Genomic DNA, 24,731 nt, shown 5'->3' on the forward strand with positions numbered 1-24,731 from the left:
ATGGTTTGCCTGGTCCAGACATATTTTAGAGTTTTCAAAGGCCACTGTGATATTAATGGAAAGTGCTGTGACACTAAACAAAATTCATCACACTCACTTGTCCAACTTGCTAAATCATCTACTAGCTGACCAACAATGACCTTTGGCATAAGTTTCCAAAACAAGGCTCTGTATCTTAACTGAATTAAGAAGAAATAATGGTGACCTTGTTTAAAGTCTCATTGGATTTCTGTGGGCACTTTTTAGAGACATCCTAAATGAGATCACCAGAGAGCGTCCACTAGCCTTTTTATCAAAGTCCTGTTTCCACCCTTGACACATCAAGCCCACTTTCCTGTGCTAAATATGATTGGACTATCGAACATATTGATAGTCCAATGAGAAAACGTTTCACAAAATCAACATCCACGACTTGTACACCTTCCTATGAAAGTGATTTACCGCTGCCTGTCTTTATTGACACAAATATGTCTATTTCATCTTTTAAATGATTGCCTATGTTTTTGTGTCGGGGATGAAATCGTGAATGTTTGTGTTATCTGATCGTCACCTGTGGTAGTTGCCATCTTTGTGAAGCTCTACGAGATAACAGTGATCTGATTGGATATCACGTTTTCATTACAAGGGGCACAACTTTGATATAGGCTAGTGGACACGCTTGCCACGGGAAGATGGGTTGACGCAGAAGACAGCTTTGAATTACAAAGCCCATGTCCACACCTCAGGTGAGTGAGTGAGTTAAAGTTTAACGTCACATCGTCACATCGGTAATATTTCAGCCATATCGTGACAATGTCCACACCTTAAATCTGGTGAAGAAAACCATATCATATACAGCCTCATGAACTGCTGTTGAGTACATGTCATTTGCCAGGCTACAATGAATGAATGAATGAATGAATGAATGAATGAATGAATATTGTTTTACGTTGCATAGGCTACATTGATGACAAGGAAAAAGTTCAATTGAGGAAACAATATGTATTCTTTGATATTTTATTCTTTCTAAAGTTATGTATATAAATAGGAGACCTACAAATTAACATGCACTTTTGAAAATAAATAGATACTAAAATCATCTATAGTATATCTGTAACAGGTACAATGGCCAAAAGGCAGACAACTCAAGTATTGCTACCTAAAATCTATCAAACTGCACAATCTACAAATCAAAGCATCTTTACTGTCAATGTGCCCATATTTAATTGAGCTATAAAGAGTGGAAAGGACAATTTGTGGTTCACCTGAGAATTGTAATATACAACCCTTATGCATTATGACTAGGGGCTTTACAATATTGGAAATCTTAGTTCATGTTGTGAAACATCTCTGCCATTGCAAAGACCATGATAATTTCAAGGTATTTATATCACAAAACTGCACTGATTTCATTTTCATAAATGGTTTAAGCATATTTTTACATTGTGTGAGTAGTACATCCCTTATAATGGTTGTAAAGGCATTATGGTACACAGAATACATTTGTAGGCATGTAAAACCTTTCTTTTGTCACTGAGCACGGGATGTCCCTTCCTAAAATGTATCCGACCCCTGGTGGCATACTGAGATGGTTACATGGCATTTTGCCCCTCATAGTATTCCATCACAATAGTCTATCCAAGCACTAACCCCCATAGACACTTCATCAATGATGACCAGTACTTCAGATACTATTGAAACTGTCATGTTTGTCACATTACTTACTCCAAATCATGAATATATATAAAGAAACTTCAAAATATTTAATCAAGATTTAAATATTTTAATTCTTAATTTTTCTTTAGTTTAAAGCTGGTACATGTGCTTATTTAAATGAGCACAAAAATGAATTTTCAAAAAGGATATGAAAAAGTCTGAAATTAAGGCAATGCCACTTCTTTCCAGCATTAGGCCATGGTAATGGTGCTGCAAACTTGCATTGACTGTAAGAGAGCTACAATACCTTTGAGGAACATGCAATTTGTGCATTAAGATCTGTATTGGCAAGAGTTTAATCTGAAGTTATGAATTGTTTAATGTTTTCCCAAGAATCTTCAACAAAGTGTCTGAAATACTGGGCTATATTCAGGCAGCGGATGGCAAGTTCATTAGCAATTTAACAATAATATGATATTGTGAAGTCACACATAAAATGAAACAACATGAGGACCCGAGGGACCTTCCTTTTCTAACTTCAGCCTGTACAACCTTGCCCTTCAACTCTCCTACATTGGTGGATAATGTTTATAAAGCTTCAAAGGCATGATGACCTTAATTGCATATGATATTCCCAACTTCAAGTAAACCAGTTGTTTCCTTGTTTTATGGACAAGCCTATTGTCCCTTGTTGGAAGTATTGTTTTTATATCTACTGCCTTGTAAAGTGAAGAACTCATGTATGAAATTGGTGTGGCCTGAAAAGGAGTTGATGAAGTTAGCTGAGACAAGAAACAAAAAGACTTTTTGGGGCACTTGTGCAATTTTTACAAGGAAATATCTAGACTAGTCTATCATAGAGGTGGGGGTGGTTGGAATATTTTTCATCCATGAGTACTCAAAAAGAGGACCCTCTCAAAATGTATGTAATGTTTGCGGCAATATTCTTTTTGATGTTCCTCCCTGAGCCTCTATCAGAGTTCCATACATCTTCCCAAAGCAAGGGAGTTAACTGACTTTAAAAGTCCAGTTTCCACCCTTGCGGAACTAGGTGGGAATTATGGAGAGATGATGTTTTAGCTGGACGAGTGCATAGTCCAATCCAAATCGTGGAACGAAATTGAGATTGGGTTCATAAACAACATAGCAACTGCCATACTGATTTCAGTTGCTTGCAGGATTTGCAGAGCATGTGTACTGTCAATGCTGCGTTGTCAATGCTGCGTTGACAGAGGTTTTACAAATGTTTTTAATCAAGGTGCTCAAGTGATTTGATGTACTTTGCTAGGTAAGACCCATTTTGATTATCAATCAGATCGTCTGGACTGGGCACAGCCATTTTGGATGAAGAAAATGCAATTGAAAAGAGAGGTGGAATCTGATTGGTCAATAAGTGGGCAATAGCAGGGACATAAGTTGTAACTGCTACTGGTGGCGCTATGAGCCATGAAATTCCAGCCTAGTTCGGTAAGGTGAGTGAGTGAGTGAGTATGGTTTTACGCCGCTTTTAGCAATATTCCAGCAATATCACGGCGGGGGACACCAGAAATGGGCTTCACACATTGTACCCATGTCAGGAATCGAACCCGGGTCTTCGGCGTGACGAGCGAACGCTTTAACCACTAGGCTACCCGACCGAGTTAACTCCCTTGCCTCGAGAAGATGAGTTCCATAGTGATGTATTGATATCAGGATTATCAAAGCAGTATTCATATTTCAATGAGAAGTTAACTGTCAGTAAGCCAGTTGAGCACAGATACCATCTAAAATGTAATGAAAAATAGTAACTAGGACAAGGTAAATTATGTTCAAATAGATTAGATGCACCTTTCAATTTAATCCTATGGAAAATGATTACAGATGATTTGCCAATTTAAACCCTCTGATTGATAATCAGTGAAGCTATACAGTTTTGTACAATCTGTTCAAACTTAAGATGAATTAAAATGGATAATGAATAATGAATAAATACACATTAACTTCAGGCACACAGGATTGTGACCAAAGAGGTTTGAGGAAAAAGCTTTCACCCATCTGGTCATACAAATACATTTATCAACATTGTGCACACATATATTCTTCAAATGCCATGACATATTTGTGAAATAAATTCTTTTGAACAAAGCTCATTAGAACCTCAGGACATAAGTACAAAGCTCCAACAAAACATTAAAATCATTCAAGCCCAAAATTCTCATCTCTGATTTGCTTGTTGTCTGTCATGAAACTATAGGACAGTCAACTTGTAATATAACAAAGATGGAATATAGATGCAGTAATTGATGTAATCAGACTCCAGCTTCCAAGACACTGTGGAGATTCCAGGTTAAATTAGATCCCAGCAACCTATCAGGCTTTGAAAATAATTTCAATATTTTCTCTTGTCGTCAACAAATGACATGCTACAGAGTTGCAATTTACCTAATGGCAAAAGAGGTAGTCCACAATGAAATGTCACTAGTCCTTCCTAAATGTTATTGGTCTTGGACTATCAGAATTAAGTTAATTTCGAACCCTGCCTAGGATTAAGAGACAACCAAATGGATTGGGAGGTCGGGCTCGGTGGCTTGGTTGATGGCGTTTCATTGTCCCCTGACGACATGGATTGCTGTCTTTTCTGGTCTACATTTAACAGGCAACCTTTATGTAGCTGGAAAATTGAGAGTTTTTCAAAATTATGTGATTATCAGTATGTGGAGCTGGGCCTAATTATTAACAATACCTCATACTTTCCCACAGTTCATCCCTTAACTACTGAATTTCATTATTTGTACATTTTGTTCTCTCATTATAAAGACATACTAGAAACCCAGACTGTTTCATCCTAGGGACTATTCAAATATGGTTTCAAAACGGGGATCTTACTTGACTATGCGTATCTTCGAGACTCCGTCTATTCTCTTAATTTGGTTTTAACGTGGTGTCTGCAATAAATATAACACCAATACAGAACACTTTGTCTAAATAATTAATTAGAAAAAATGATGATATTGCTTGATTTTGCAAATACAATCTTTGTCAAGGTTATCACTCTTATGAGGTTCTGGATGCAGTTTGCAATATTCCAGCAATATCATGGTGGCATAAAACGAGACAAACCTTTACACAATGTACACACTGGGAATCAAACCTGGGACTGGCTAGCAGGTTTCAAACATTAGGCTACCTGACACTCCTAAAAAGCTTATAAGTCAGAATAAGGGTGTCTGAGGTGAAGTGCTAATTACATCAACAGTGTACCAATAAGCAGTCAGACGTGGTAATTGAAGTTATTGCAAATTTTAGATACAATCAACTTTAGTGTTCGAACGGAATTCTATTTGAACAACTTCAACTGAATGTATCAAGATTTCTGATTCTCACACAACTAATGCCATTCAAGAAACTAACATTGCATCTCTTGTGACAAACAATGAACAAAAAAAAGAAAACATCTTATCTATTTCAATTTATTCCCCTGCCGTTAGACAAATATATTGGGGGGATGAAATCATTATAGAAACAGACACAGATCTAGCTTAATTTACATGCATAAGAATAAATAGGTACCAACTAATATATGGACAGATGCGACCCCCCATTCAGACCCTCACAAACGCTGTAGATATAAGGCACTCGGATATATAGGATATATACAGATGCATGGGGAGATTCTCAGTGACGTACACTTACAGACCACATGGACCTCACAATATCGGCATGTTTGTCCTGCAGCATGAATCGGCTTGGAATGATACACAAAAATTGAGATACATGCACAACTGCTCTCTGTGGAATATTTGAGATTCGAAAGATTTTTCTCTTATAAGTGAGTCAGTGAGTTTGATTCATGCTTTGAAAAGTATTTCAGTTCTAGCACGTATTGTATTATTCGGTTCAATAAATATGGTTTTGTTTCGCGACAAAATGAGGCAATATCAGTATAATTCGTAATACAACCCTTGTACATCAAAGTAAATGCTTGTACTGAAACTGTATCTTCCTAAAACATTGTATACATGTATTGTATCTTAACGGTACACTCTGGTGTACAATACCACGTGAAAAAGCCAGAGAAAGACAAACGTGTATATGGGGTGCCTGTTTTCTTTAAGAATACATCACTGTAGTCAAAAATAATGTGTTAAAAGATTCTAAATCAGATCTCTTGAAAATATTGCACAAAGAATTCATAGGAAAGAGTTTGTGGGGAAATAGAATGTAACAAAGTCAACTGAGATACGCAATCATAGACCAACAACTTCCATTCAAAATGTGATGGGTACAACCAGTCGGTGAATGTCCAGCGGTACAAACTGGACATATCTCTGTCTCCTTTCTACTGCAGTACAACAAGTCTTACACAACAACAAAAATTACAAAAGAAGTGATTCTCAGGCAAAAACTTTCGAAAAATGGGTGTTCTTGTTATTATTATTAAAACATATGCTGCCAACAGGTTAGAAGTTTCACACTGGTCTCCAAGGATGAACTAAGTGGTTTTAAACTGGGGGTCTTTTACTGATGAAGGTAGCCTGAGAAACAACAAAATAGTACAGAACACCCTGATAAACATGCCTTTAAATCACTGTGTCACCCTTGCCCCCTTTTGAAAACATAAAAAGACAACATTATCACAAATCTTCCCCATTTCATTTCAAGTCGACATTTGTTTTTGGTGTGTTCACTGTACTGAGTCAACAGGAACAACAAAATGTTCCCTATTTAATTTGACAGTAAAAAATATAGTCTGTTTCAAGTGAGACACCAAACATAAAATCAAATGGAGTCTACGAGGATATGCCGTAACTGATCATGTTAAGTGCCCTTGTGGTTGGTGGTTACCAAATACGCTAACAATCACTTGTACCATACTAAACACAAGAAATATCTCATTCCAGTTGTTGTTAGCAAATAAATAATATCATCGCAACTCGGACGAGGAACACCATTTCCCCTGCATACAAAACCCATGGCAGTGTCACAGCTCATATGACCATCAGGTTGGAATGTTCTATGAAGAATCGACACCAGCTTCAGTTCTGGGGTAACTGAATCTAGATTGATCACCAACCCATTCCAGTTTCAGACAAATGATTTTGCAGAAAACTGATTCTGGAATATGCAATGAAACATGGAACTGGTTGAAGTTTGACTAGACTGGTACGAGGAGTTGCTGTACATATTCCAAGAAGCTTCCCTTGTCTATCAAGTCTTGTGGGAGTCGGGCGCTGAGAGAATCCTAAAACAAACAGGTCTGCAAGTTAGTTACAAGTTAGCAAATGAGAGAGTACCACATGACAAAATGGATTTGGGATTTATCAAACCTCCATTAGCTAATGGGTTCATTAAGTTTGTAATGTTTCATAAGATTAATGGCGGCACAAAAACGGGTTGTACAAAGCAATAATTAAACTATCAATAATAATGATGCTTTGAGTATAAGATTTTCTTTAACGTGACATTAAACCAGGGTATTCACCTATAATTTTCCATCAATTCCATTTTAGCAAACAAGCCCTTTCTTCTTCCTGTCATCTACCAATAGTATGAGTGGTATGTAGAAAATAAATCTCTCGGCTCAAAGTCTGGTAAGTCAAAAGAGCCCAATTAAACATCTTCGGACGTTCATATTGTGATGTATTTTACATGTTCTAGAGGTTTAAATACAGCCACAATGTTTATTAATGGGACCCCTGCACGTTATCAACATTTTAGTGGATATTATCGGTCTTGTTTGGTTTAAAACAGGTCAATGGTAAAACTTTGACACAACCAACCTCAATGGAACATTAGTAAACGGAGGTTTAATGACATAAAATGACAGGTCATACCCATCCTTGACTATCCAGTGTGTTTTATTGCCATTGTGTATTCTATTATTATGAATATGCTGGAACAACTAACTTGGCTTTGTTTTGTCCTTGATTCCAATGGCACAGTGAAATTCTGTGCAAACTTAGAGTTGATGATAAAGTTACTCAACCTCTGAAATTCATTCACAAGAAATGACAAGAATAATACAATCATTAAAAATTTCAGAGGAGTGATGAAGCTACTTTCCCGGTTATGTTTGACACATAAAACTGTACAAACCTTCACTTTCTCCAAGAAGGGTTTTGCATTCACCCAGTTTTCTTTAAACCTTATTCTGTCAGGAGCACATTTGTAAAAGTCAACCAGTTTTTTCTGAAAACCAGAATGTCCTCATCATAACAATGCACTTGACAGAGTGATAACATGACTGATAACTTAACATGATAACATAACTAGCTGATAACATGACTGATAACTTAACATGAGTGAGTGAGTGAGTATGGCTTTACGCCGCTTTTAGCAATATTCAACCAATATCACGGCGGGGGACACCAGAAATGGACTTCACATATTGTACCCATGTCGGGAATCGAACCCGGGTCTTCGGCATGACGAGCGAACACTTTAACCACTAGGCTACCCGACCGCCCACTTAACATGATAACATAACCAGATGATAATATGATCATGATGATAACATGACTGATAACTTAACATGATAACATAACCAGCTGATAACATGATCATGATGATAACATGACTGATAACACCAGGGAACTTATTACTCTGGTTTCCTTTCAAATTCATATTAAACAAAGAATTGACATAAATGGTATCATGAAAATGAAAAAAATGTCTATTTTTTATCACCTCAAAACCTTTATCATTGCAATAACAGATACATCTCAGGACCTAGCAGGTAGTGACTACCCAGTTTTCACAGTGACAGGGCCTCAGTTACATACATGGCACTGATTACAACACTGAGACAGACACCAGAACATGGAGCACAGCTTCTCTCTAAGTAGGACGAGCCTTACCATTTCTGTGAGGAGCTCTTCAGATAAGGAGGGATTTTGGTACACAGTGTATGTCATGCACATGGGAATTCCATAGTCTGACGCTTGGTGATGCTGGTAAAAAAACAAAACACATGTGAAAGACATTTTAGTGAGCAAGTGAGTTGGGTTTAACGCTGCTTTGAAACATTATTTCAGTTGTATCATAGCATGTCATCTTAATGTGGGAAGAAGTGTTTAGTGTTTAGTGTTTAGTCTTCAATGTCTTTGGTGAAAACAACAACCACAGGTATGGTACCGACACCCTAGAAACATCCTCAGGGCAAACTGGGATTCAAACCCATCACCCAAAGGTTTCTGGCGTGCCCTAAGTACGCAACCGCACAGTTAAGGGAAATTTAGTCTTTCCAGTAAAAAACATTGGACACATTGTTTAGGAGGGCTTGAGGATGTATTCAATGCACCTACCATGTTAGTGCTACTCACATCTGGGGGAGGCATGACCCAGTATGCCTGAAACACTGCCTCATTCTTCTCCGGCTTCACATCATACGGTGCTGTAGATAGAACACATAGATACAGCTACTGGCAAAAACTGACCCCATACAGAACCACACTTCTAGAATAACAGAAACATCCAGGGCCCACTTGCACAAAGTGATCTTAGCGCTAAGATGATTGTAAACCCCATACTTTAACATAGGCTTACAATAGTCGTAGTGCTAAGATCGTTTTGTGCAAGTGGGCCCAGGACTCCCCTGTCATAACTACAGAAAGAAACTATAAGAATAGGTACAACATATGTATCTGTCTAATTCTGGCATGAAAATTCAACATTGACCTAATATCTGCTTCATAATATCACAGGCGACTATGCTTGTCGTAAGAGGCGACTAACAGGATCAGGTGGTCATGCTCGCTGACTTGGTTGATGCATGTCATCGTATCCCAATTGCATGGCTCGATGCTCATGATATCAATCACTGGATTGTCTGGTCCAGACTCCATTATTTACAGACCGCCGTTATATAGCTGTAATATTGCTGGGTGTGAAGTTAAAAAACAAACAAACATCATAAAATCACCCAGAAAGCTTTGAAAACTGTAGCAGAAATGTAAATGGGGTTGAGTGCTGCTTTCAACAGTACTTCATTTGTTATCTTGGTACAGTGATCCCTCGCCATAATGCTCTTCTTCATAATGTGGATTCGGTTAAGCCATGGGTATTCAATGGTTTCCATAAATTTATCATTTTCCCCACAAACACACATCTTTATGTCATTGGTCACTGCATATCAACAAATCCATACTTAATTATGATGAAGTTAATCCTGTTGTTACACAATATGTTCATTGAATATCTCGACTTGGGAATTATGTTTGTAGTCTACCTTATTACTATTGGTCACATTTTCATTCCATAATAATTGTTTACATTAAGTCTGTCATGTGTGAAACGACATGCTCACTTCACCTCATTCCCTCCGATACACTTACATCTTCTGTTTACCCTGTTCCATAGGGTCCGCTTTACCACATACCACCACAGCACCAACTCACTTTATTCACAGCAATCATAATCATATTACCATCTTGAAACAAACCTTAGTTGTCAGAGAATGGACACATATAGCATAACTGCCATACTTTGAATCGTCAATAAAATAACAGGGATTAGGTTTAAAAAAATAAAAGAATTGGTTCTCAGGCAATGTTTCATTTTAAAATTTTGGGGGTGGGGGGTGTTCAAACTAGTATGTAACCAAATAAACAGTTGTGTAACCAGATAAACAATTGTGTACTATCAATCTGGGAAAGGGCCTCCCTACATAAATGTATTCCTTGAGTAAAATATTGCAATAGTACACAGAATTTGACTAAAGGATTTTTATATATCTTTTAAAAATGGAACTAAAAATGAAACGTGCGGCGAACTTTATGATGATGCGGGTGATGCCTGAGAACCAAGACTATTATTTTTTTTAGCCTTACTGTATGTCAGAGTAATGTTGGAGGCAAGTCTAAAGCACAGTGCTGACAGCAAACTGGTGTGAAGGAGACTTACACACAATAAAACCCAGACATGGGTGGTACGAGGACCCAGATCCCTTCATGCGGAGCTGGTACGTCATCTGACAGTCGAGATCTTTCAGGGATGGGTCCGGCTGACAGTTGGGATGACTGTGGTACCAACCCACCAACTGTAGACCTGACCGACTCATCGTCCGGCGGATCTGAAACCACAAACACATCATACAGGTACATGACACTGTTCACCTGTGTTGGTTGAGGAGGGAATGTCGAGTGGATTGAGAATGGAAGAATGAATGTTTCTTTGCTCCAAAATTCCAGCAACGTAACTGGTAAATACAGCTTGCACAATAACTATGTTGAGACCAGGCAAACCAGTGACTGATAGTATGAAGAACAATTCAAGATATTGAGTATGAATAAAGATGGCACACAATCTATGAAGTCACATAGTCTGACCACCGATACTCATACTGGGAACCAGTTTCTGACCTGACTGCAAAGTTATCCAAAGTCTTCTGGCTTTATTAAATACTACCCTCAAGTGAAAGGGAATTATCCGAGTTGGGATTAACATTTATTTCAAGCCCTGTGGAAGTTTTCTCAGTTGGGACTATTTCATTCAGAAAAAATTGATTATTCAGTTTCAAGATTATATGTTTCACCAAGCTTATAATAGTGCTTGAAAAAATAGGGTTCAACACCTCTATCAAAAGTATGTCAATTGCATGACAGTGTGTTAGCTTAATGTAGGATGCAAGTCTACAAGCACAAGGATATTCTTGTTGAACCAGTGACAAGATACCGGTTTCAGCCAGAATATGATCCTTGTTTTGTAAGAACCTGTCCTGGAATCCAGGTATGGCTACGTCATGCAAATCTGCACACACAGAAAATGTGATAAGTGGGCAACTGTGTCCCTTTGTTAACATCAAGAATGCAGTGAAAAGTCATCATTGTCAACTGAAAATAGCTGTTATTTCAGTAATTAGAATTTCACATTTTACGCAGATAAAACTACACCCACCTCTTCCTCAATACCAGGTGCACGATCTTTATCACCGAGACGACAACGGCAGGGAAAAGCCTCCAGTATTGTGACATCTGAAATAGGGTGATATGTCTTAAAGTTAGAACAAGTATGTTATGTTGAGATATCCATACACACCGTTCCCACACCAGATAATGATTCTTATTAATTATCAGCTTGAGGGATCCAAAGGCAGATCCAGCATTGTAAAAGGGATGGGTCCAAAATATCAAAATCCTCTCTCAGGTAATTTTACTGCCTACAACATACTACAACCAACCCTTCGGTTTCGAAACAAAAAATCCTTTTTCATCTTATAAAAAAACCTCAAGGCAAAACAATCCATAATAGCTCACTTACGTTGTGATTGTGTCTCCCATCGCCCTCCGAGATAGCCGACCACCTCACTGCTGGTTAAATGACTGTGGAAGTCCTATAACAACATGAGATGGTTCATATACAAGGTGACTGACACACAAGTTGACTGACACACAAGTTGACTGACACACAAGGACCTGACACACAAGGACCCAACACACAAGGACCCAACACACAAGGACCTGACACAGAAGGACCTGACACAAAAGGACTGGACACAAAAGGACTGGACACACAAGGACCTGACACAAAAGGACTGGACACACAAGGACCTGACACACAAGGACCCAACACACAAGGACCCGACACAGAAGGACCCGACACAGAAGGACCTGACACAGAAGGACCTGACACACAAGATCCTGACACAAAAGGACTGGACACACAAGGACCTGACACACAAGGACCCAACACACAAGGACCTGACACAGAAGGACCTGACACAAAAGGACTGGACACACAAGGACTGGACACACAAGGACCCAACAACAAGGATCTGACACACAAGGACCCAACACACAAGGACCCAACACACAAGGACCTGACACAGAAGGACCTGACACAGAAGGACCCGACACAGAAGGACCCAACACACAAGGACCCGACACACAAGGACCCGACAGAGAAGGACCCGACAGAGAAGGACCTGACACAGAAGGACCTGACACAGAAGGATCTGACACACAAGGACCTGACACACAAGGACCCGACACACAAGGACCCGACACAGAAGGACCCGACACAGAAGGACCCGACACAGAAGGACTGGACACACAAGGACCCAACCAGAAGGACCCGACACACAAGGACCCAACAACAAGGATCTGATACACAAGGACCGGACACACAAGGACCCAACAACAAGGATCTGACACACAAGGACCCGACACACAAGGACCTGATACACAAGGACCTGATACACAAGGACCCGACACACAAGGTGACTGACACACAAGGACCGGACACACAATGACCCAACACACAAGGACCCGACACACAAGGACCTGATACACAAGGACCCAACACACAAGGACCTGATACACAAGGACCCGACACACAAGGTGTCTGACACACAATGATCAATCAATGATCAAGTCACTCCTTAGGACCAACACAGGTTGCTGTCACCCAATTCTAACCCAGAATCCCCATGGGGATATGATCATTGATAGATAAATAGTGATTAGTGAATAAAACATTTAACTATATATGTGTGAAATCTTTGGACATTAAACAGATTTTATAATAATTACAGGGAACTTAAAATGTGTTGGAAAACAGTGAGTTGGTTAACAGTAGTCAACACATTGTCAACACATCACAAGTTTAGTATATCGATACATTCTCCCATCATCCGCTAATACATATGATTGCCTTGTGGAACAGTAGTGTCATGTATTTATTTTTAGTGAAGTCATGAAATGAGGCTGTTAATTACTATCAGAAGACCAATGATCCCTGAGCATTAAGATTGTGCAAAATATTGAAGCAATATGTAGAGCAGACGGTCACAAGGCTGTGGCACATGTCCCACTAGAAAGACTGACGTGTATTCTGAGTGTTCACAGGTCCTTGCCGGTTTTGCTCCAACTGGAACCTGGCTAAGTCTAATGTCTTATCATTAAAACCAGTGACTACAAACAGTGTATGCAAACCTGTGAAGTATTGATGATTGGGTGAACGACACTTTGAACAGAGAAATCTCAAGAGAAAGGAAAGTCCAAAGTGATGTTATAGAGGTTTACCACATTGGTGAAACCTGAGTTTGTTTCTTGTTTAACCCTGAACTCTGCAATATTGCAGTTATATGATTGCAACTGATAAATAATCAATCATGAACACCTAAGTCAAATTCACTAACAAGTCGTCAAACAAGTCACAAAGCCTGATGACCCGATCCATTAGGTTGACTCTTACAACAAGCATAGGTTGCTGGGGATCAATTCTAGTTCGGAATCCCCTTGGGCAGTGAGTGAGTGAGTATGGTTTTATGCCGCTTTTAGCAATATTACAGCAATATCACGGCAGGGGACACCAGAAATGGGCTTCACACATTGTACCCATGTCGGGAATCGAACCCGGGTCTTCGGCGTGACGAGCAAACGCTTTAACCACTAGGCTATCCCACCGCCCCCCATGGGGTGTGAAACCCAGGTACATGGGTATGATGCTGACAGACCAAGGATGACAATCAGAGCAAATATGGAATGAGAACCTACTCGGATGCTGGCACCTCAATGATGCAACATGTCTCCCTATTACAAGCCCAGAATGATGTCAATGGGAAGTTCACCTACCATGACTAACATTGCATTGGATGTAATGGACACAGTGAAAGGTTGTATCTTTCCATAGTCAGCAAAGTTTTCACATTCTATAAGGGAGTTGGGGTCTCTGAAAAGATAACATATCAAATCATATCAGTATGAAAAACATATCGGTACTATCATCCAACCTGTTCTATCCTAAGTAAATTACAGTTGTGAATGTTACACTGGACACATGGTGGAAACACCTTGAATTTGAAAGTATCAAACATCGGAAAACCATTGCCTAGATATATCAATCCTGTTGTCATTCTTGAAAATAGCCTCAGACATGTTTTCAAATATGAAAACAGCCAATACCTCTGCCATGTCTACGGGTGGGCATGTTGACCTCACTTTGAAAACAGATATTAAACCATGGTCTTACAAATTATCTGTTTTGGTCAAACTGCCCCCCTCCCTTGCCGACACTATTTGTATGCTACTTGTTTGTTTGTTTGTTGTTTAATGCCACACTCAGCAATATTCCAGCTATATGACGGCAGTCTGCAAATAATTGAGTCTGGACCAGACAATCCAGTGACTGACATCATGAGCATCGATCCATGCAATTAGGATCGATGACATGCATCAACCAAGTCAGCGAGTCTGACCACCCGATCCCCTTTGTCGCCTCTTACGACAAGCATAGTTAGGGTAAGCATGGGTTGCTGAAGACCTATTCTACCTGAATCTTCACGGGTGTGTATGCTACTGTAACTATGAATACAATGTCATGGGCTGTGACTATAGCCAACACTATGCTACTGTAACCCTGAATACAATGTCATGGACTACGACTACAGCCAACACTATTTGTATGCTAATGTAACCTTGAATACAATGTCATGGACTGTGACTAAAGCCAACACTATTTGTACACTACTGTAACTCTGAATACAATGTCATGGTCTGTGACTATAGCCAACACTATTTGCACGCTGCTGTAACTCTGAATACAATGTCATGGACTACAACTAAAGCCAACACTATTTGTACACTACTGTAACTCTCAATACAATGTCATGGTCTGTGACTATAGCCATCACTATTTGCACGCTGCTGTAACTCTGAATACAATGTCATGGACTACAACTAAAGCCAACACTATTTGTACACTACTGTAACTCTCAATACAATGTCATGGTCTGTGACTACAGCCAACACTATTTGCACGCTGCTGTAACTCTGAATACAATGTCATGGACTACAACTACAGCCAACACTATTTGTACACTACTGTAACTCTCAATGGTCTGTGACTACAGCCAACACTATTTGTACACTACTGTAACTCTGAATACAATGTCATGGACTACGACTACAGCCAACACTATTTGTACACTACTGTAACTCTGAATATAATGTCATGGACGATGACTATAACCAACACTATTTGTATGCTACTGTAACCCTGAATACAATGTCATGGACTGTGACTATTGCCGACACTATTTGTACACATACCTGTCGTTACTCCTCTTCCCAAGAGCGGTGTATTTGATGGATGCTCGGCAGGTAAAAGGGCCACTGCCGGGCATGTGGACGTTGTCCGGAACAAAGTTCTTGTTCTGGTCTGAATTCTGTCGGTTCTCCTTTGACACTAAGGGTCCTGACAAGGACAGGTTCAAGGCTGAAGGAAGAACACTGTATTGATAATAGGTTTTCTTTTTGTCATGCAAGCTCTTTAACAATCAACAGGTGGCTATTTCTCAACACATTTACGCATCTTAGATCTATTGTACATTGTAACCATCAGATCATCAGTTGGCTCTTATGACAAACATGGGGTACTGGGGATCTAATCTGCCTGAATCCCCAGTAGAAATTTTCCTACTGTAGAACTGTCCTCCTTTTATACATTTGTGTAACGTTGAACTGGCATATTACCTAACAATTTGATGCACATGGTGCAGTGAGGAAGTGGAATTTTCTGCTTCTTTCGACCTTATATCAATCACCAAGAATGGAAGACACACATTATTCAAAAGGGGGACTCGAGTGAGGTGAAATGGGGTTTAACGTCGTGTCCAAGATTATTGCACTTATATAGCGACATGCATGCACTTTGCCACAGTTTAACGTGAATACCCCGAGCCGACCAGTCCTTGTTTTAGCCCCTTAATGCTGAGTGCCAGACTGGGTAACAACAAGTACCATCTTTTAATGTCTTTTGGTATGATGCGGCCGGGGCTCGAACCCTGGACCTTCCGCTCTCCGGGCGGCACTCTACCACTAGACCACGGAGGCGGTCAAGTGGGACTTGAACCAGGGCCCTTGGTGTGATGAGCTAACACTGTAACCACCAGGTTCCTCCACTCTCTGCACATATTGGACCACCTCTGGGATCTAGTGAACAGAGCATCTGCCCGGAGAGAGGAAGGTTGGTGGCTTCGATCCCTGGTTGCATCATACCAACAGACATTAAAAGGAGGAGGTACGTGTTGTTACCCTGCCTGGTGCTCATCATTAATGGGGTTAAAACAAGGACAGGTAGGCTCAACGTCAGTATAACTGACCCCAACACCTAAATTTCAAACTTTGTTCTTTTTTTTAAGTAAGTGTTGTTTGGAAAATTTCTGAGATTTTCAGTAGGCTCAGAACATACAGATATCTGACAAGAATTTAACAAGTTTTTTTCGCCTCACTCAGCAATATTTCAGCTATATGACGGTGGTCTGTGGATAATCGAGTTTTGACCAGACAATCCAGTGATTGATATCATGAGCATCAATCCACGCAATTGGGATCGATGACATGCATCAACCAAGTCAGCGAGCCTGACCAACCGATCCCGTTTGTCGCCTCTTACGACAAGCATAGTTGCCTTTCAAGGCAAGCATGGGTTGCTGAAGACCTATTCTACCCCGGATCTTCACGGGTCAAGAATTAAGTAAGTCCTCCTCACCTTCCTCTTGTACTTCTTCATGGAAGAAACTATAAAATGGCCTGCAATGGGAAGATTTTGATTGAATACATTGTTTTAGTTCAGTGAACATGTAGTAGATACCAGCCAATAGCAACCATAGTCAACATAATGCGCACCACACCAAGATACATGCATTAAACGGAGTAACCATGTTGATAATAAAAACTCCTATTGTAGACCGGGTATTAATTGTACAACAGCAAATTAATACACCACAACATAAACATTTGAAGTATATTTTCCGGACATCAACCTTTGGTCACGTACAGGAATTGTATTCCAAATGAGTTCAAGGAATAAATATCAAAATTACCTTTTTAAACTTGAGGCACCATTAGTCAGTGAGGTGTTGCCGTGTGTAGGAAGTGGAGAGGAGTTGCTTCCCTTGACATCTGACTGCAGCTCCTCCAGGAGTTTAGGTGTATTAACACGGGATGCTGAGTCCCCATTGCAGCCATTCTCACCTGTTGATGCTGAACCTGGAGACTGAAGATGAAATACACCAAATAACCAAACATTCTTGCTTCATGTGAATCACACTGTTGACTGTTAATGAAAATGTTGCCTTTCAAACTTTGAGTGAAAAAATAAAACAATAAGGGCAATTCCCCTGTTCTATATATGCAATAAATATTTTTCAAAATTTAAATGAAAAGATATATTATTTTTTGTGGCTGCAGGCTAAAATGACCTCTTTTCAAATGCAATGTTTTCATACTTACATGACGCTAAAGTTTAAACTAACCTCACTTTAATAAACAGACAGTACTAGAACAGGGAGACAGTCGAAACAAACTATAGTCTGTGCCCTGATACCCACAAGTTGACCCATACTCCCTTGTATTTTTCACGAGGCTGACGCAGTGCAGGTGGGCCTTCCGAAATGCTAATGTTTTACCTTACCTGACGTTACACAGTGCTTTATTCGACTGACATGGAAGGCTGGCTTACGATGATAAGCGCCAGTCATGCTGAGGAAGCACTGTGACAGTGTCAGGCAAGGTTCCCTCCAGGTGCCAACGAGGTAGTGTCTCCATCCTCGGCAGGCTAGGGTATATGACGGAACAAAAAAGTGGTCTGAAGGTAGAGAGAGCATTGCTTGACAATGGGCAAAAGCAAGGTGTTCCACATCCTGCTCGAGAGAGGGGTAATACAGTACCAATACTTCACCAGGTTCTGTTGGAACAGTACCCAGCAACTCAGAATGTTTATAGGGGAGCTGAAACAAGGTGTGGTACCACCTCTTCAGCAGGTGCCAGCACAGCCAGTGGGACCAAGGGCGACCTCATTCTTCTTTGAGGGCATGGTCAATGGTGTTGGAGTTGGCCAGCTGCTCTGTTGAGAGAAGGCTGGAAACAGGAAGGAACAAAAGCTGGCGTGTCGTCAACACTGCTGGGACATCTGAAGATATTGATGGAGAGCTCGAACAGGACAGAGGGCGAGTTCCACATCATGGTCTGGATCAACAATCTCTGAAAGTTGCGAGATGCGAAACTGCCGATCAGGTTGACCTGGAAGCTGATTCTTAGTGACAAAGTCCCAAGAAAGACCTGGCCATTAGGTCGATGATCGAATCTGACCCGGGTGACACCAAGAGCATGAAGCTCACAAACCCTGGCCGCCGTGGCAAGTGCCTGGAGAAAACAAAGTCTCAATGGTTAGATCTTCAAAGGGACTGTCTAGCTCCCAAGCAGCTGGGTCCGGGAATGTAGAGCTGTACACAGACAGTTAGTTGTTGCTCACCATGGCGAAGGGATCTACATTGGGAGTGCCCAGGTGGTTGCACAAGAACTGAAAAGACCTCAGGGTGAAGCATCCAAGTGGGAAGAAGTGTCTGACGAGGCATGAAAACGAAAATACGGTGACGGTAGGGCGCTGGCGACTGGTGCTAAAAGGCAGCAAAACCAGGTCGTCAGGGCGATGTTGAAGCAGTTGTTCCCAAAAAGCATGGACAAATGCTGAATTAAAAAAAATCCACCGGTACAGAGCACATGGACTGGGTGGAAGACCTTGAGGCATCAGTGTTGACGTAGAGGAGGTCTCCCAAGTCTAAGTAGGAGGCGAGGGGCCCACTCCGATGGCGGAAGAGAGACGGCAATGGAGGAGGACCTTTGCAAGGTGTTTGGATCGCTTAACAAGAGCATTTCTGTAAGAAGCATATTCTTCACTTGATATAACAGACCAATCAGAGCATCAATTTTCAAAAGAGCGCACAGGCCAGCAGTAAGGGCAAAGATGACTTTGGACGTTTACACAAAGTATAGAATACATTCTCAATTAAGTGGATATATATATCAGGGTAAGGATATATGGCTATTAAACCACTAGAAATCATCAAAAACTGATGAAAATCTAAGGTAAGATGAGTGTCCAAAACACACTTCTGGCAAAGGCAGACAGAGTAGAATATAAGGGTGTATTGGCCAAGGTGGATGACTTGAGTGTGTCGGGGCATGGGCTATAGTCTGTTTCCACTATCTCTGTTCCAGTACTGTCTGTTTGTAAAAGGTAGGGAAGCTAAAGCACTGTGTAGCGTCGGGTGAGGCAAGTCTACAAACATCTCCTCTGGCAATGAAAATTATTTTGGTCAGATTAATTTCTTTTGAGTATAAAAAACTACTGTACATTTTCTAAAAACCGATAAGGTTAATGCCTTCATAGGAAGTTATTGTTCAAAACAGGTACAACATGTAAAAGGAGGAACAACTGACTGCACGCTTGTCACACAAGAAGTGATTAACAAACATTGAACAATAATCTGTGGGAGATAATTCATGTCTAGCCAGCCGCAGACCACTAAACATGTATGAATACAACAGTAACACAACAGTACCACAGAATGATGAGGACTGTTGGCCCGGTATGGGCTGGTTCCACGGTACGGGCTGTTTCCTCGATATGGACTATTTGGACGTTGTTTCCGACACCAAGCCATCTTCCATGTGTCCAGTTTGCGACCTCTGTACTTTACCTATATAAAGATACATTGCATGTTCAGCAAATATATTCAGAAATTAGGTAACTCTTCAAGAATGAGTGAGTTGGGTTTAACGCCGCTTTTAACATTATTCCAGTTATATCACGACGTGTCAGCTTAATGTGGAAGGAAAGCCCGAAGTGATGCAGGTCTCAGACGTTTATCACTTCGGTGAAACCCACGAGCACGGGTATGGTGCTGACAAACCTAGAAACATAATCGGGGCGAACCGGGATTTGAACCCACAATCATAGGTTTCTGGCGTGCCCAAGGGACGCATCTCTGCACAGCGAATCGCGGCGCCTTAGACGACTGGGCCACCCGTGCCCCCCTAACTCTTCAAGAAGTTCCTGGAAAAGGCCAATCAATTAAAGGTGTTACTGAGTATTTCATAACCTGAAATCTTAACACATGTTTGCTTGTTTGTTTGTTTGTTTGTTGTCTAACGCAGCACTCAACAATATTCCAGCTTTATGACGGTGGTCTGTAAATAATAGAGTCTGGACCAGATGATCCAGTGATTGATATTATGAGCATCAATCTACGCAATTAGAATACAATGACATGCATAAAACAAGTCAGTAAGCCTGACCACCCGATCCCTTTAGTCGCCTCTTACGACAAACATGGGTTGCTGTAAACCTATTCTCTACACGGATCTTTACGCATCCTTAACACATGTTATATGTAAGACCTCTAAATTGACATTGCCAAATATATACTGTTACTTTTCGTTTGGAAGTCTTTTGAAGTGCACTATGTGACACTCATAACCAGTCATTTTTTTAGCAATTCATAAAATATATCATATGTCTTGCGAGTTAATATTAATCTGAGGAAACAGTTTATGGGACCGAGATCAAAGGTGGATAACTAGAAATGTGTCACTTACGGAAGCCCAACCACAACCTGACTTCTTGGCAGGATTGACAAGTTTCTTACAGAAAATGGCCCAGGCACTAGGAGTGTTGAAAACTTCAGTGGTTTCTTGACTTCGAATTTTACCACTTGGCAGTAAATCTGCTACAAACCTCTGGCCCTAATAAATAAAAATGGTAAACATGTGACAAAATATTTATTTGTTAGGATACTTGAATAAAAATTGTAACTTCTGATTACCTACGGAGTTAATGACCAACACACTGAGCAATATTCCAGCTAAATGGTGGTAGCTTGAAAATAATCAAATCTTGACCAACAATCCAGTGGTTGATATTATGAGCAATGATGACACACTGTCAGCCAAGACTCCTGAGGCTGGGTACTGATAAGTAGCCTATTACAACCAGCATAGGTTGCTGGGGAACAAATCTTCCCTAGAATCCCCATGGTGGATTTTCTATGTTGCAACATTTTACGAATTAAATGCAATACTGTTCAAAATATGTCTGGTTCTTTGTTTGTTTGTTGTTTAACGTCGCACTCAGCAATATTCCAGCTATATGACGGAGGTCTGTAAATAATCGAGTCTGGACCAGACAATCCAGTGATTGACATCATGAGCATCGAATCACGCAATTGGGATCAATGACATGCATCAACCGAGTCAGGGAACCCCACCACCCGATCCCGTTAGTCACCTCTTACGACAAACATAGTTGCCTTTCATGGCAAGCATGGGTTGCTGAAGACCTATTCTACACCGGATCTTCATGGGTAAAATGTGTCTGGTGTAACTATACATTTTGTATTTTGCAAACTATTCATAATGTTAAAATGTTCTCAACTATGTCTCCTCACCAGGTAATCAATAGAAAGAACTCCTTCTCCAGCCTCAATGACTTTGTCTTCCATGAGTGTAAGGAGAGTAACACTTCTCCCTGTGATGGCCTGACGTGCCTTCCTGTCACTCTGGGCATTTTCCTCATCTTCAGAATCATCATAGTCTTCTTCATCATCCTTCACACTTCCTCCACGAGGGCTGGATGTATCGTCTGTGTGTTCTGTTGAAAATTTAGCATATTAGAATACTTATTTTAGAAATTTAATCATGCTAATATCATTTCATGTAGATGATAATCACAAGTTCCCACTTTCGATACATTCATAAATACTCAGCAGACATAGGTTGTGGTTGGAATTAAAAATACAAGGTAAAATAAAACTGTGCCCATCAGCAATGCTCAGCGTACATTGTTGACTTTAATAATAACAACATATAACTTCAGGCCTACCTTTAGAATACAGTACCACAAACTTTTCAAACACGTGACAATACCCTATGACGTAATTTGTAGTATTTTGTTGCCAGTCGGCGAAACAATGCCCTGTGATGTCAGGGGCCACTGAGTGTGCATAAGCTCCTCGCAGTGATCTATCATCTCTACACGCAATGTCATTGAATACGTTGAGTGAGTGAGTATGGTTTTACGCCGCTTTTAGCAATATTCCAGCAATATCACGGCTGGGGACACCAGAAATGGGCTTCACACATTGTACCCATGTTGGGAATCGAACCCGGGTCTTCGGTGTGACGAGCGAACGCTTTAACCACTGGGCTACCCGACCGCCCCCAGCGGTGTTGAGAGTTTTGAATATTTGTTTACTAAATAGAGCCTGCGGTGGCGCATTTTAGAACAAGCACTTGTTTACGAAAGCACTTTTATTTTTTATATATGTTTTATTTCGTATTTCTCGTAATTCAAGTAGCTAAAATGGTGATAAATGGGAACTAATATACATACATTATGTTTCCGGTTCATTAATTTTCATTATTATGCACAAGAATGCAGTTTATTAGGGATATCACATCCAAATGTCGCCAGTGTTAGGGTAGGTTACCCCGAACTCTATCCTTAGCCCTTGGATCCCCTACGATCAATCACCCCTTAACGATCATTAGGGTTAGGTACTCGTTTAGTGGCTGTTATAGATTCTATAGAGGCTCCTATTATTCTTCACACAAAAACGTCGAGTAAAAAGGATGCAATGGTTTTGTGTCGACTGGAAACTGTCCTGGAACATTCACACAAGCCACTTTCACCCGCTACATTTTTTCAGTACTGATTCAAAAGAGAACTCAGTGTTGTGTCGTCACTAGCCATGCTCATGCCTCCCTCGTTCCTTACTATTATCCACATCATCCTTACAGTGTTCCCTACCACACTTTTCTGTCACAAAAATCACCCAACGAATTATTAAATACCATATCATTCATGCGTACTCGCGAGTTTGACGTCTGACTTCTGGAGCCGTTTTCAATTCGCTTCATATCGGCTTATTCCTCACCACTCGGTATCTTGTAGATTACGGAATAGGACGAATGTGCCAAATGGCATCGGGATCATTCGTAAGTGTCCGTAGACTAAAGTCACGAGACACCATGCCTACCCGCAACCTTTGTAAGTGTCCGTCACCTATTCGACCCTTTTTGTTCAGTTCTGTAACGTCATAGTCATGACTAGGTAAATTTGCACTTTGTTTCACAGTGTGGACGTAGCTCAGTCGGTTAGCTGTTGGCTAACTAGGGCTGGGACGAGTCCAAATTTACTACCCAGGTACCCACACCCCTATTACCCGACCCTACCCAGGTACCCGCTGTTGGTGTCAAGAGATAGGTATACAATGTCCGATTGGGAATAGTTTGACAGTAGCCCTGGCAGAATGTTTTTAGATACATGTATAAAATGATGTGGTCATGCAGACACTGAAGTTGACCGAAGTTTTACCTTTGTTTAAACATATTTAAGTCATGATGAAATGCAAACATTAGAGTCTTAACATTGTCGTGTAACCATGTAGTTAAAATTATAGTGCTTTTTCGTCATGAAACAATATATCCCGTGACTAACCACAGTAGTCCTGTGGGTACCCGGGTCCTACTCAGTACCCACCCAAGACGGGTACCCGAGTTACCCGTCCCCGGCCTATGGCTAACAATCCAAAGGTTGCGGGTTCGCGTCAGACGGATTCTCACAAAAACTGGTTGCTTGAGACATGTGACCTACGTCAGAGATCGTCCTCACGAGAAGTTGTGGAAATGTATTCTAAAGGTGCTCCATAACTTCATAAGTCCATCTTTTGTACATAAATGTGATAAAGACAGAAATATATAGGAATGAGAGTTCTTATCATGGTCAAATGTTTTATTGTTGCCTTGATGATAACAGGTAAATTATTATGTCATGAACATTGGGATTGGCCTATATTTTATTTTATCTGCAATATACTGTTGCTTCCATCAAAATGTCATCAGCAATCATCTCAAGTTCCTGTCTGTGTATCATTCAGCATGATGCCAACGCTTACATTAATCGATCATAAAATCCGATCACATGTCACTAAGCAATTGTGAAATTGTACACATAAATACATATTTCTACATCACTATGTAGAGATGAGTATATCATATATCTCATGTAGACCTATCAGCTGAGTGCTGTATATAGACGCCGAATAAGCACCAAGCATCTTTGTCACTTATCACTACAATGTACATGTATCACATTAACAGTATTGCATATGGCACACAGATCGTTCTATATTGCGACTATCTTATAAAAAGAATATTTATATTGAAAGATCATATTAATACCCATTTTAATCAGCAAAGTTCAAAAACTTTCAAGATCACTTCCTTTGTTTACATGTGCTTCCTGTGGCCCATGACCTTTCATAAGACCGCAGAAAC

The 24,731-nt window shown here is 40.4% G+C and overlaps 1 protein-coding gene across 2 annotated transcripts; it reads right to left on the reverse strand.

Annotated features, from left to right (window-relative positions):
- Positions 1 to 982: 982 nt before the first annotated feature.
- LOC124149224 (MPN domain-containing protein-like) lies at positions 983 to 24,705 on the reverse strand. Of its 2 annotated transcripts, none has more exons than XM_046520673.2 (15): positions 24,636 to 24,705; positions 21,842 to 22,044; positions 20,994 to 21,140; positions 19,958 to 20,095; positions 17,438 to 17,610; positions 17,104 to 17,144; positions 15,663 to 15,828; positions 14,187 to 14,283; positions 11,872 to 11,944; positions 11,509 to 11,585; positions 10,516 to 10,684; positions 8,937 to 9,007; positions 8,472 to 8,564; positions 7,711 to 7,803; positions 983 to 6,856 (listed from the first exon to the last, which is right to left on the reverse strand). In XM_046520673.2, the coding sequence occupies exons 1-15, from the start codon at positions 24,637 to 24,639 to the stop codon at positions 6,770 to 6,772; spliced, it is 1,632 nt and encodes a 543-aa protein (XP_046376629.1). In that variant the 5' UTR covers positions 24,640 to 24,705; the 3' UTR covers positions 983 to 6,769. The 2 variants fall into 2 exon arrangements, with proteins under 2 accessions (XP_046376629.1, XP_046376628.1); XM_046520672.2 differs by having other exon boundaries at positions 8,919 to 9,007.
- Positions 24,706 to 24,731: the final 26 nt, after the last annotated feature.

Source organism: Haliotis rufescens, unplaced genomic scaffold (genome assembly GCF_023055435.1).
Source record: "Haliotis rufescens isolate VD_foot unplaced genomic scaffold, xgHalRufe1.0.p SCAF_4, whole genome shotgun sequence".
NCBI lineage: Eukaryota > Metazoa > Mollusca > Gastropoda > Lepetellida > Haliotidae > Haliotis > Haliotis rufescens.